We start from the raw sequence: 14,416 nt of genomic DNA, 5'->3' as shown, positions 1-14,416 counted from the left end.
GCGCTGTCCAATCACAGCGCAGGAAGAAGGAACGCCCACTAGTGAAGCTGATGTCTCCTCCCCATCCCTCCGATAGTAATCAGCATGTGGAGCAGGAGAGGAGACGGTAATGGGGCACAGCAGGCGAACGGAGCGGTGCCCAGGAATAATGGTGAGTGCTGGGACATCGCTGGGCGCCGCTCTGTGTAGGAAAAGTAGTGCATCATTGGTGGCGCAGTGCGCCCGCCCCTCCTCCCCGTCTCTTATCATTGGTGGCAGCGGCAGCACAGGGGGGAGGGAGGACTGCTTCCTTCTCCCCGTGCTGCTGAGGGAACATGAGTGCGCTGAGAGCAGTGCGCTGACTGCGCTCATGTCCAGAGATACTAGACTGCGCAGCAGCGCAGCCCAGTATCGAAAAAAATGGAAAAGTATTGATTGGGTATCGAAATTTCGATACCCGCAACAACCCTAGTCTGTGTATTGCATGTCTGTTTGGTCCTCGTAACAGATCTTTGTACACTGCTCAAAAAAATAAAGGGAACATAAAAATAACACTAAACTAACCAGTTTTAGTCTAGTGTCCGTAGGAGGCAGACTTGACCTGCTCAGTTTTTTTGCAGGCCTTGCTGCTTTTATTTATTTATTTATTTATTTATTTATTTATTTTCTTCACTTCTGCATGTCTCGACCTGCTGCAGGATAGGGCTCCATCGTGGATATCCACTTTAATTGCACCCCTTGCGGGCGCGTATTCTGAGTACCTCGCGGGTCACCCAGTCTCCCGTACTGCACCCCCAGTGGCATGCCAGCAATCCCACATCTGTGCAGAGTTTGCTGAAGGGCTGACCCTGCGGAGCCCGAAGACGCCGGACGGTGAGTATTCTCCCCTGTCCCCTTCACCTGCGTCCCTGTCCCATGGGGTTTAGGATTAGTTCCTCTCCTCTGGTCTGGGGTTGGGAGTTCTTATTCAGGGGGCCTGTTAGGTTTCCTTGTCCCCCTTTTCCCCCCTGTTTCTCCTGGTGAGGGGGGAATCCCCGAGCGTCGCTTATCCCCAGGAGCCCCACTCTCCTGTTTTGTTTTTTTTTTTTTTTTTCTTTCTGGAGGGCCCCCGGTCTACTGCGGTTCCTCCCCACCAACGGCGTTCCTTTCCTGGCGTCGCCATTAATTAAGGCCCCGGCTTTTTCTTCGCCTAGACTGCATCCTTCCTGCCCCCCTCGCTTGCCGTGCTTTTCCTTGGCCCCTCCCTCAGCTCTTGGGAGGGGTCTCCTTCCCCTCCTATCTCAGTTTAGCGCGGGCTTTTGCGGTGGGCGGAGTTTTGCCTGCTTTTCTTCTGGGCCTCCATCTTGTCAGCACTCCTGAGGGAAGCTCTCCAGATCTCCCTGCAGCACCTCTTCGGGGATACAGCACCCGGGGTCCGATAGGCTGGCTGCTTTCTTTTTTCAGGCTCAATCAGCCCTCATGTCCTCTTCCAGGGAAGACTCCTATCCCCAGCCCACCCTCTGGGTCTCCACGGTATTCCGTGCGTCCGTTGTAATAAAAAGTTTCCATGCGGTCAACCTGAACCTGTTTCTGCGCAGTACCTCCTGAATGGGCTGCCTCCCTGTCCCAAGCCATAGGGAACCTTTCCCAACTCTCCCAATCTATGGTTGAGTCGCTGGATTACTTGCCTGCCCAAATCGCAGCCGCCTTTGTCCCTCCCAGGGACTCCTCAGCGGACGGGGCATGCTCGCGTTCAGACACCAGGTCCTGCAAACTAGCTCGGATTGTTGCAACCATGTCCCGCTGCTCCTCGGCATCTTCGGGTCACTCCCAGGACATGTCTGAGGCTGGCGATGAATCCTCCCCTGCAGCACCTTCTGCCGCCTCGGGGGACACCTGACTCTGCTTCTGGATCGGAGCAGAGCACAGCCCTGTCTGTGGCCATGCAGGATCTAATCAGGGCAGTTAGGGATGCTCTCCACGTGCAGAAAGACCCCTCCTCTTCAGCTCAGGAATCTGTATCATTCCGCTGTTCCAGGCGCCCTGCTTTGGTTTTCCCTAACCATGCGGATCTGGATGCACTTCTGGCCAAGGAGTGGCATCATCCGGATAGGCGTCTTCAGCCCACCAAGATCTTAGACGTCCTCTTTCCTTTTTACGAGGAGTTCATTTCTATGTGGTCTGTCCCTCCTCTGGTAGACCCACAAGTGGCCCGACTTGCTAAGGTTACCACCCTTCCTTTGGCCAACACGGCCTCCTTGTCTGATCCGTTGGACAAGAAAATTGACTCATTGTCCAAGTCTGCATTTGTCGCAGCAGGTTCCGCTATCCATCCCGACTTTGCTGCGTCATGGGTGGCTAAGGCCTGTGTGGTGTGGGCCAAACAACTTGTTCGGTTTTTTTCAGGCCATTCATTCACTCCACACGCACAGAGTGATTGTTCCCGTCCAGACCTCGGAACGTTTTCAGGGGTTTTACTCAAACCTCTTCACCGTCCTCCAAGAAGGACTGTTCTCTGCACCCCATTTTGGATCTGAAGGCACTTAATTATTTTGTCTGTGTCCGCCACTTTCGCGTGGAGTCCCTCAGTTCGGTGATTGCTTCCCTCTAGTTGGGCGAGTTTCTGTCGTTCATTGACATCAGAGACCCCTACCTGCCTGTCCCCATAGCTCGGTCTCATCAGAGGCACCTTCACTTTGCGGTAGGTTCTCAGCATTTTTAATTCGTGGTGTTGCCCTTCTTCCTGGCGTCTGCCCTGAGGGTCTTTACCAAGGTGTTGGCTCCCCTTGTCGCAATTCTCCGTGCCAGGGCAGTTGCCATAATACCCTACCTGGACAATCTTTTGGTGAAGGCTTCATCCCGGAAGGACAAACTGTCTAGCCTCCACATAACCCTGTCTGTGCTGTCCCAGTTTGGCTGGCTGGTGAATCAATCCAAGTCCTCCCTTGTTTCCAGCCAAAGGATGGAATTCCTAGGCATGGTGTTCGACACTCGCCTTGGCCGAGTGTTCCTTCCTCAGGACAAGGTAGTGGCTCTCCCGTCAGGGGTGGCTCGCCTTTGCAAACAGTCTCCTCTGTCCATTAGGGTGTGCATACGCGTCCTGGGCCGGATGGTTGCCGCCTTTGAGGCAATTCCTTACACCCAATTCCACACCCGGTCCCTTCAGCTCTCATTCCTTGACCGGTGGAACAAGTCTCCGTCAGGCCTCGATCACCCGATCCGCCTGTCCCCTCAGGTCTGCCGGGACTTGCGCTGGTGGCTGAACCCGCTGACCGTCTCCCTCGGCAGATCCTTACTTAATCCCCTTTGGCAGGTGATCTCCACAGATGCCAGTCTGGCAGGTTGGGGGACAGTCTTCGGGTATCTCACAGCCCAGGGTCAGTGGTCGATATGGGAGAGCTCCCTACAGATCAATATTCTGGAGCTCAGGGCCATTTACCTAGCTCTGTCCTGTTGGACTCCCCTCCTCCGCAGTCATCCTGTCCGGATTCAGACGGACAACCACCAGGGGGGGGGGGGGGGGCACTAGGAGCGCGGCAATCTTGAAGGAAGCCTCTCATATCCTGCGGTGGGCAGAGGAACATGTTCCTAGTCTCTCCGCTGTCTACATCCCCGGAGTCGACAATTAGGCAGCCGACTTCCTCATTCGCCAGCGTCTCGACCTGGGCGAGTGGTCTCTCCATCCAGAGGTATTTCTACAACTCTCAGCGTTGGAACTGCAAACGTGAATCTCTTCGCCTCTCTTCTGAACCACAAGCTTCCGCTTTACGTCGCCAGGTCTCGGGATCCTCGGGCTCTGGAGGTAGACGTGTTGGTGCTCTCGTGGTCCCAATTCAGTCTCCTATATCTCTTCTCTCCCCTTCCGCGTCTTCCTCAGGTATAGAGTTGAGCGAACACCTGGATGTTCGGGTTCGAGAAGTTCGGCCGAACTTCCCGGAAATGTTCGGGATCCGAACAAGAACCGAACTTCGTCCCGAACCCGAACCCCATTGAAGTCAATGGGGACCCAAACTTTTGGGCACTAAAAAGGCTGTAAAACAGCCCAGGAAAGAGCTAGAGGGCTGCAAAAGGCAGCAACATGTAGGTAAATCCCCTGCAAACAAATGTGGATAGGGAAATGAATTAAAATAAAAATTAAAAAAATAATGACCCAATATCAATTGGACAGAGGTCCCATAGCAGAGAATCTGGCTTCACGTCAGCAGAGAATCAGTCTCTTCATGCCATAGCAAAGAATCTGGCTTCATGTCAGCACAGAATCAGTCTCTTCATGCCATAGCAGAGAATCTGGCTTCATGTCAGCACAGAATCAGTCTTAATGTCATAGCAGAGAATCAGGCTTCACGTCACCCACCACTGGAACAGGCCACTGTCACACATTTAGGCCCCGGCACCCAGACAGAGGAGAGCGGTCCCGTAACAGAGAATCTGGCCTTATGTCAGCACAGAATCTGTCTTCATGTCATAGCAGAGAATCAGGCTTCACGTCACCCACCACTGGAACAGGCCACTGTCACACATTTAGGCCCCGGCACCCAGACAGAGGAGAGGTTCATTCAACTTTGGGTTGCCCCGCAATATAATGGTAAAATGAAATTAAAAATAGTATTGAATGAGGAAGTGCCCTGGAGTAGAATAATATATTGTTAAGGGGAGGTAGTTAATATCTAATCTGCACAAGGGATGGACAGGTCCTGTGGGATCCATGCCTGGTTCATTTTTATGAACGTCAGCTTGTCCACATTGGCTGTAGACAGGCGGCTGCGTTTGTCTGTAATGACGCCCCCTGCCGTGCTGAATACACGTTCAGACAAAACGCTGGCCGCCGGGCAGGCCAGCACCTCCAAGGCATAAAAGGCTAGCTCTGGCCACGTGGACAATTTGGAGACCCAGAAGTTGAATGGGGCCGAACCATCAGTCAGTACGTGGAGGGGTGTGCACAGGTACTGTTCCACCATGTTAGTGAAATGTTGCCTCCTGCTAACACGTTCCGTATCAGGTGGTGGTGCACTTAGCTGTGGCGTGTTGACAAAACTTTTCCACATCTCTGCCATGCTAACCCTGCCCTCAGAGGAGCTGGGCGTGACACAGCTGCGTTGGCGACCTCTTGCTCCTCCTCTGCCTTCGCCTTGGGCTTCCACTGGTTCCCCTGTGACATTTGGGAATGCTCTCAGTAGCGCGTCTACCAACGTGCGCTTGTACTCGCGCATCTTCCTATCACGCTCCAGTGTAGGAAGTAAGGTGGGCACATTGTCTTTGTACCGGGGATCCAGCAGGGTGGCAACCCAGTAGTCCGCACACGTTAAAATGTGGGCAACTCTGCTGTCGTTGCGCAGGCACTGCAGCATGTAGTCGCTCATGTGTGCCAGGCTGCCCAGAGGTAAGGACAAGCTGTCCTCTGTGGGAGGCGTATCGTCATCGTCCTGTGTTTCCCCCCAGCCACGCACCAGTGATGGGCCCGAGCTGCTTTGGGTGCCACCCCGCTGTGAACATGCTTCATCCTTATCCTCCTCCACCTCCTCCTCATCCTCGTCCTCCAGTAGTGGGCCCTGTCTGGCCACATTTGTACCTGGCCTCTGGTGTTGCAAAAAACATCCCTCTGAGTCACTTCGAAGAGACTGGCCTGAAAGTGCTAAAAATGACCCCTCTTCCTCCTCTTCCTCCTGGGCCACCTCCTCTTCCATCATCGCCCTAAGTGTTTTCTCAAGGAGACATAGAAGTGGTATTGTAACGCTGATAACGGCGTCATCGCCATTGGCCATGTTGGTGGAGTACTCGAAACAACGCAACAGGGCACACAGGTCTCGCATGGAGGCCCAGTCTTTGGTGGTGAAGTGTGTCTGATCCACAGTGTGACTGACCCGTGCGTGCTGCAGCTGAAACTCCACTATGGCCTGCTGCTGCTCGCACAGTCTGTCCAGCATATGCAAGGTGGAGTTCCACCTGGTGGGTACGTCTCATATGAGGCGGTGAGCGGGAAGGCCGAAGTTACGCTGTAGCGCAGACAGGCGAGCAGCGGCAGGGTGTGAACGCCGGAAGCGCGAACAGATGGCCCGCACTTTATGCAGCAGCTCTGACATGTCGGGGTAGTTGCGAATGAACTTCTGCACCACCAAATTCAGCACATGCACCAGGCAAGGGATGTGCGTCAAACCGGCTAGTCCCAGAGCTGCAACGAGATTTCGCCCATTATCGCACACCACCAGGCCGGGCTTGAGGCTCACCGGCAGCAACCACTCGTCGGTCTGTTGTTCTATACCCCGCCACAACTCCTGTGCGGTGTGGGGCCTGTCCCCCAAACATATGAGTTTCAGAATGGCCTGCTGACGTTTACCCCGGGCTGTGCTGAAGTTGGTGGTGAAGGTGTGTGGCTGACTGGATGAGCAGGTGGAAGAAGAGGAGGAGGAGACGACAGGAGGCAAAGAATGTTGCCCTGCGATCCTTGGCGGAAGGACGTGCGCCAAACAGCTCTCCGCCTGGGGCCCAGCCGCCACTACATTTACCCAGTGTGCAGTTAGGGAGATATAGCGTCCCTGTCCGTGCTTACTGGTCCACGTATCTGTGGTTAGGTGGACCTTGCCACAGATGGCGTTGCGCAGTGCACACTTGATTTTATCGGACACTTGTTTGTGCAGGGAAGGCACGGCTCTCTTGGAGAAGTAGTGGCGGCTGGGAACAACATACTGTGGGACAGCAAGTGACATGAGCTGTTTGAAGCTGTGTGTGTCCACCAGCCTAAATGACAGCATTTCATAGGCCAGTAGTTTAGAAATGCTGGCATTCAGGGCCAGGGATCGAGGGTGGCTAGGTGGGAATTTACGCTTTCTCTCAAATGTTTGTGAGATGGAGAGCTGAACGCTGCCGTGTGACATGGTTGAGATGCTTGGTGACGCAGGTGGTGGTACATCCCATGTTTGCTGGGCGGCAGGTGCCAACGTTCCTCCAGAGGAAGAGGCCGAGGCGGCGGCGGCAGAAGAGGCCGAGGCGGCGGCAGAAGAGGCCGAGGCGGCGGCGGCAGAAGAGGCCGAGGCGGCGGCGGCAGAAGAGGCCGAGGCGGCGGCGGCAGAAGAGGCCGAGGCGGCGGCGGCAGAAGGGGCCCGAGGCGGCGGCGGCAGAAGAGGCCGAGGCGGCGGCGGCAGCAGAGGCCGAGGCGGCGGCGGCAGCAGAGGCCGAGGCGGCGGCGGTAGCAGAGGCCGCGGCGGCGGCAGCAGCAGAAGAGGCCGCGGCGGCAGCAGCAGAAGAGGCCGAGGCGGCGGCGGCAGCAGCAGAAGGGGCCGAGGCAGCAGCAGAAGGGGCCGAGGCAGCAGCAGAAGAGGTAGCAGGGGGAGCCTGAGTGACTTCCTTGTTTTTAAGGTGTTTACTCCACTGCAGTTCATGCTTTGCATGCAGGTGCCTGGTCATGCAGGTTGTGCTAAGGTTCAGAACGTTAATGCCTCGCTTCAGGCTCTGATGGCACAGCGTGCAAACCACTCGGGTCTTGTCGTCAGCACATTGTTTGAAGAAGTGCCATGCCAGGGAACTCCTTGAAGCTGCCTTTGGGGTGCTCGGTCCCAGATGGCGGCGGTCAGTAGCAGGCTGAGTCTCTTGGCGGCGGGTGTTCTGATTTTGCCCACTGCTCCCTCTTTTGCTACGCTGTTGGCTCGGTCTCACCACTGCCTCTTCCTCCGAACTGTGAAAGTCAGTGGCACGACCTTCATTCCATGTGGGGTCTAGGACCTCATCGTCCCCTGCATCGTCTTCCACCCAGTCTTGATCCCTGACCTCCTGTTCAGTCTGCACACTGCAGAAAGACGCAGCAGTTGGCACCTGTGTTTCGTCATCATCAGAGACGTGCTGAGGTGGTATTCCCATGTCCTCATCATCAGGAAACATAAGTGGTTGTGCGTTAGTGCATTCTCTCTCTTCCACCCCTGGGGAAGGGCTAGGTGGATGCCCTTGGGAAACCCTGGCAGCAGAGTCTTCAAACAGCATAAGAGACTGCTGCATAACTTGAGGCTCAGACAGTTTCCCTGATATGCATGGGGGTGATGTGACAGACTGATGGGCTTGGTTTTCAGGCGCCATCTGTGCGCTTTCTGCAGAAGACTGGGTGGGAGATAATGTGAACGTGCTGGATGCACTGTCGCCACCCAATTGACTAATGCCTGTACCTGCTCAGGCCTTACCATCCTTAGAACGGCATTGGGCCCCACCAAATATCCCTGTAAATTCTGGCGGCTACTGGGACCTGAGGTAGTTGGTTCACTAGGACGTGTGGCTGTGGCAGAACGGCCACGTCCTCTCCCAGCACCAGAGGGTCCACTAACACCACCACGACCATGTCCACGTCCGCGTCCCTTATTAGATGTTTTCCTCATTGTTCCCGTTCACCACAATTTTGAGAGTGGCAAATTTGGGAATAGTTTTTCAACCCAGAACAAAAAGTTTGCTTTTACGGTCACTACAAATAACTTGACCAGCTAAAACAGTACAGATTTGGTTGAATAGAAATGTGAGGCCTGTTTTTTTTTTGCGCTGTGTGACAGGTATAGGTTTAATCACAGAATCAGACTTCTATCTGCACGGTAGCGTGTGTCAGGTTTTTCTGAATGGCACTATCAGCACCTTCAATGTAAGATATATCCTTTTTGGGATAGATTTCAAGTAGGCCTCAAATACCAGAAACTAGTTATTTTGAGAATGGCAAATTTGGGAATAGTTTTTCAACCCAGAAAAAAAAAAGTGCTTTTACGGTCACTACAAATAACTTGACCAGCTAAAACAGTACAGATTTGGTTGAATAGAGATGTCAGGTCTATTTTTTAGGCGCTGGGTGACAGGCTCAACTTGCCCCTGATGTAGTATATGGCCAAAAAATAACCACACTGTTGATGGTTAAATGCACTTGGGTGACACAGGCTCAGCCTGCACCAGATGTAGTATATGGCCAAAAAATAACCAGACTGTTGATGGTTAAATGCACTTCGGTGACACAGGCTCAGCCTGCAGCTGATGTAGGATATAGCACAAAATAACCACACTGTTGATAGTTAAATACACTTGGTGATGGCTTGTGCTGGCGCACCATAAGTCACAAAATGGCCGCCGATCACCCCAGAAAAAAAGTGATCTAAAAACGCTCTGGGCAGCCTCAAAAAAGTGAGCAAGTCAATATTAGCACTTCATTCTGTGATCGATCTGCAGCTGTGGATCATTGAAGTCTTTTGGAGGAGTTAATCTGCCTAATCTCGCCCTAACGTCGCAGCTGCAACCTCTCCCTATGCTTCAATCAGCAGAGTGACGTGCAGCGCAACGTGACCCAAGCTTATATTGAGGCTGGGTCACATGCTGCACTGGCCAATCACAGCCATGCCAATAGTAGGCAAGGCTGTGATGGCCTCTTGGGGCAAGTAGTATGATGCTTGTTGATTGGCTGCTTTGCAGCCTTTCAAAAAGCGCCGAACACCGAACACGGACTTTTACGAAAATGTTCGGGTCCGTGTCACGGACACCCCAAAATTCGGTACGAACCCGAACTATACAGTTCGGGTTCGCTCATCCCTACTCAGGTACTTAAACGCCTCAAGATGGATCGGGTCCCAGCTATATTGGTAGCTCCGGACTGGCCCCGCAGGGCATGGTACGCAGACCTAGTCTTCCTGCTCGCCGATGCCCCTTGGCGGCTACCTCTGCGTCCCGACCTCCTTTCACAAGGTCCGCTATTTCACCTGAGTTTACGTCTGCTTCATTTAATGGCATGGCTGTTGAGGCCGCGGTCCTGAGGTTCCGCAGTCTCTCCCAGTCAGTCATCCAGACTATGCTTCATGCACGTAAACCCCAGTCGGCCAGGATTTACCATCGCATTTGGAAGGCTTATTTTGCTTGGTGTGAATCTGGCGAGGTTCACCCTTTCCTTTTTTCCGTCCCTAGGATTCTTGCCTTTCTTCAGACCGGCCTTGGAGGGTCTCCGTCTGGCCTCCCTCAAGGATCAGGTCTTGGCCTCGTCTGTCCTTTTCCAAAGGCCCTTGGCTTCTTTCCCAGGTTAAGGGTACTTTCACACTTGCGGCAGAGGATTCCGGCAGGCAGTTCCGTCGCTAGAACTGCCTGCCGGATCCATCAATCCGGACGCAAGCGGATGGCGGATCCGTCTTTCCGGTCTCATCTGTAAAAACGAATCCGGTGTGGCCTCGTCTGTCCTTTTCCAAAGGCCCTTGGCTTCTTTCCCAGGTTAAGGGTACTTTCACACTTGCGGCAGAGGATTCCGGCAGACAGTTCCGTCGCTGGAACTGCCTGCCGGATCCATCAATCCGGACGCATGCGGATGGCGGATCCGTCTTTCCGGTCTCATCTGTAAAAACGAATCCGGTGTAAAAAAAAAATTTTTTTTGCATTTTAAAGGTTCGCGCATGTGCAGACAGGAAAGCCGGATCAGTTTTGCTGGAACACTTAATGCCGGCACTAATGCACTTCAATGTGCACGTGATCAGTATTTTTGGCCGGAGAGAAAACTGCAGCATACTGCTGTATTTTCTCCGTCCAAAAAACATAAGAGGGACTGAACTGATGCATCCTGAACGGATTGCTCTCCATTCAGAATGCATTAGGATAAAACTGATAATTTTTTATTTTTTTTTCCGGTATTGAGCCCCGAAGATGGAACTCAATACCGGAAAACTTTAACGCAAGTGTGAAAGTACCCTAAGACTTTCCCTTCACGGGGTGGCACATCGCATCCCTCCCTTCCGTTCTCCGGTGGAACCTTAAGATTTGAATTTGGTCCTAGATGCCCTTCAGTTCTCTCCCTTTGAGCCCTTGAAGGAGGTCTCCCTTTCTTATGTCTCCTTTAAAGTTGTGTTTTTAGTCGTGATTACTTCCATTCGCAGAGTCTCTGACCTAGGGGCGCTCGCTTATCAGTCACCCTTTTTGGTTTTTCACCAGGACAAGGTTGTTCTGCTCCCAGTTTCCTCCTTTCTTTACAAGGTGTTTTTTTGTTTTCTTCGTTCAGGTTTGACCCTTTGATACTGGTCCTCTTTTTGGTTTAGGACATGTTGGCTTCATTGTTCGTCTTTTTTTTTTTTGGGTGCTGTGTCCCCCCAATGCATCCAACGAGAAAAAGATTTTATGATAAGTACAAAAATCCATTTTTCATCTTTCCACTCTTCCATAAGGGCCAGATTTGTGGAGTTAACAACTAGTAGTTGTCTTGTAGACAAATTCTCCCACCTGAGTTGTGGATCTCTCCTCTGAGTGACCATGGGCCTCTTGGCTGCCTCTCTAATTAGTGCTCTCCTTGCCTGGGCTTTCAGTTTAGGTTGACGGCAACGTCTTAGTAGGTTTGCAGTTGTGCAATACTCCCATGTTCGGATGATTAAACAGTGTTCTGAGATGTTCAGAGCTTTGGATTTTTTTTTTTTATAACCTAATCCTGCTTTACACTTTTCTAAAACTTTCCCCTGGACCTGTCTGGTGTGTTCCTTGGTTTTCATGATGCTGTTTGACCACTAATGTTTTCTAACAAACCTCTGAGGTCTTCACAGAACAGTTATAGCTATATTGAGAATAAATTACACCCAGGTGGACTCTATTTACTAATTAGGTGACTTCTGAAGGCAATTGGTCACACTGGATTTTATTTAGGGGGTATCTGAGTACACGGGGCAGGCAGGGCTGTACCAGCAATGTCCCTATTCCCCACTCAGGGGTAATTAGGTATACCAGTTTCTTGCGTTATCTACACTCTGAATCAATCAACGACCATACCAAGTTACTCGCCTAGACGTGGTGTATCTCCTTTACCACGCTTGGCCTGTCCCTATCGGGATTACGTCAGACTGGGAAGACTGTTCCATATTTCTAAGTTAAATATATTATCCTTTGACTGTGGTGCTAGGTTTTAATTATTATCAGTGAGTTATATATTAGTTCCCTTTTTTTGCTCCCCTAGGGGGAATCTGTGTTTCCGATCGCATAAAATCCCAATAAAATAGTTGGGATAGTTTGTGGATGTAACATTAAAAAAATGTGGGAAAGTTCAAGGGGTATGAATACTTTTTCAAGGCACTGTATCTAACCGTGTCAAATGGGTTGTGAGAAAATGTATAATGAAAGTTTGCTGTTAAAGGGATTGTCCAGGCTACATTGCAGTGATTGTGTAGTGTATTTACAGCTTCCTCCCCTGTTCACTTGAATCGGGCTATCGGCTTAAATTACACTTCACCATCAAGTAGACGGCTTACAGGTAAAAAGTGAAGAGGACATAACACTCGCACTGCTGCCGCAACTTCTTCAATCAGCTGATCTGTTGGAGTGCCAGGGGTTAGACCCCTTCTGAGCTTATTTTGATGACCTGTTCTGAGGCTAGGTCCTCAAAATCTGTAGCCCAGACAACCCCTTCAAGTTTCTTCAGGCACTCATCGGCCACAAATGGCCTAGATCTAATGTGTGAATAAGAAAAATATAATTTCCTGTGTATTTATATTTTTTTTTATATTCTCATTGCAGCCAGTGACTGTGACTCCAAACATCACTACTCAATCTGTATCCAAGTTAAAAACAAAAACTCCCTCTACTGGGACACAACCAAAGGAAGATAGTTCAGAGAGTAGTGAATCAGAAAGTGAGGAGGAGCCAGGATCACAGGTAAAAATCATTGCCCGTACCTCCTTAGTTGTGAATGTGTAGTGATTGATTTGTGTCCTGTAGGTTGACACTGGCATTCGTGGGATACTGTCAGTAAAGATCACCAATGCCTACAAACTACTAGTCAACATTCCCTATTTCCGTCAATATTGTATCAGATCCCCCACTGATCAGATACTGATGACCTATCCAGATGATGGGTCATCCATATAAAACAGAAAACCCCTTTAACCACCTAAGGCCTCTTTCACACGAGTGTGATGGATTAGGTCCGGGTGCGTTCAGTGAAACTCGCACTATTTTTCAAGCAAGTTCAGTCAGTTTTGTCTGCAATTGCTCTGTTTTTTCCGGGCCAGTGCAATGCGTTTTGATGTGTTTTTCACACTCGTGATAAAAAAACCCGAAGGTTTACTAACAACATCTCTTAACAACAATCAGTGAAAAACGCATTGCATCCGAATGCAATGAGTTTTTCACTTCTATGGGGCCAGGGCTGCGTGAAAAACGCAGAATATAGAACATGCTGTGTTTTTCATGCAATGAAGAACTGATGCGTGAAAAATAAACGCTCATGTACAGAGACCCATTGAAATGAATGGGTCAAGATTCAGTGCGGGTGCTATGTGTTCACGTCACGCATTGCACCCACGCAGAAAACTCGTTTGTGTGAAAGGGGCCTAACTGTTTTGCCCAAGCTCGGGTGGTAGGGGAGTTCCTGTTTTAGCTGCTCATATCTCCTGATTAATAGCAGTGAGGCATCATGCACACGACAGTATTTTTTCACGGTCCGCAAAACGGGGTCCGTTGGTCCGTGATCAGTGATTTTTTTTTCGTCCGTGGGTCTTCCTTGATTTTTGGAGGATCCACGGACATGAAAAAAAGGAGCCAAACGGCCGTGCGGAGCCAAAACTGTTTGACGTTGACACAATATGGTGCAATTGCAAACGGATCCGTCCCCCATTGACTTTCAATGTAAAGTCAGGAGTTAATATACCATCGGATCTGAGTTTTCTCTAATCTGATGGTATATTTTAACTTGAAGCGTCACCATCACCATGGGAATGCCTCTATGTTAGAATATACCATCGGATTTGAGTTAGATCGGGAAACTCAGATCCGACAGTATATTCTAACACAGAGGTGTTCCCATAGTGATGGGGACGCTTCAAGTTAGAATATACTGAGAACTGTGTACATGACTGCCCCCTGCTGCCTGGAAGCACCCGATCTCTTACAGGGGGCTGTGATCCGCACAATTAACCCCTCAGGTGCTGCACCTGAAGGGGTTAATTGTGCATATCATAGCCCCCTGTAAGAGATCAGGGGCTGCCAGGAAGCAGGGGGCAGACCCCCCCTCCCTCCCCAGTTTGAATATCATTGGTGGCCTCATATTATCCAAATTGTCCCCAGACCAAAGACAGCACAAATCCTAACAAAAAAAAAAGATCGATGGGACTATAACTCTAAAATATATAATAATCTTTATTAATCAGAATATAGAATATAAATACAGGTGTTAGTGCGTGGGGTGATACTTCAGCATACTGCACATTATGTCCGTGGGTAGTACATGGTCTGTTTCCTGAGCAGGTTACTATCTCTGCATGTGTATATGTGTGCCATGTGCAACAATTGACTTGATTTATTATATCTTAATGTATTTAACACAGTGCCAGTATTTCTAATCTGGTCATATAGCACCTAGGGTTCTGTGTATTTTTTCATGTATTTAGCATTATACAGGTGAAACGCAAAAAATTTGAATATCGTGCAAAGTTCGTTTATTTCAGTAATGCAACTTAAAAGATGAAAAGATGAAACTAATATATAAGATAGACTC

The 14,416-nt window shown here is 50.6% G+C and overlaps 1 protein-coding gene across 6 annotated transcripts in view; it reads left to right on the top strand.

Annotated features, from left to right (window-relative positions):
• The window catches only part of TCOF1 (treacle ribosome biogenesis factor 1), a 137,009-nt gene that overhangs the window by 48,642 nt on the left and 73,951 nt on the right, over positions 1-14,416 (top strand). For all 6 annotated transcript variants that reach the window (XM_040440584.1, XM_040440615.1, XM_040440606.1 and 3 more), the window contains exon 8: positions 12,439-12,576. In XM_040440584.1, the coding sequence (XP_040296518.1) occupies positions 12,439-12,576 (138 nt within the window). The remainder of the gene's footprint in view (positions 1-12,438; positions 12,577-14,416) is intronic.

The sequence above is a fragment of the Bufo bufo genome, chromosome 1, assembly GCF_905171765.1.
Source record: "Bufo bufo chromosome 1, aBufBuf1.1, whole genome shotgun sequence".
Classification (NCBI taxonomy): domain Eukaryota; kingdom Metazoa; phylum Chordata; class Amphibia; order Anura; family Bufonidae; genus Bufo; species Bufo bufo.
The sequence above is the reverse complement of the archived record's forward strand: the minus strand, read 5'-3'. Positions and strand labels throughout refer to the sequence as shown.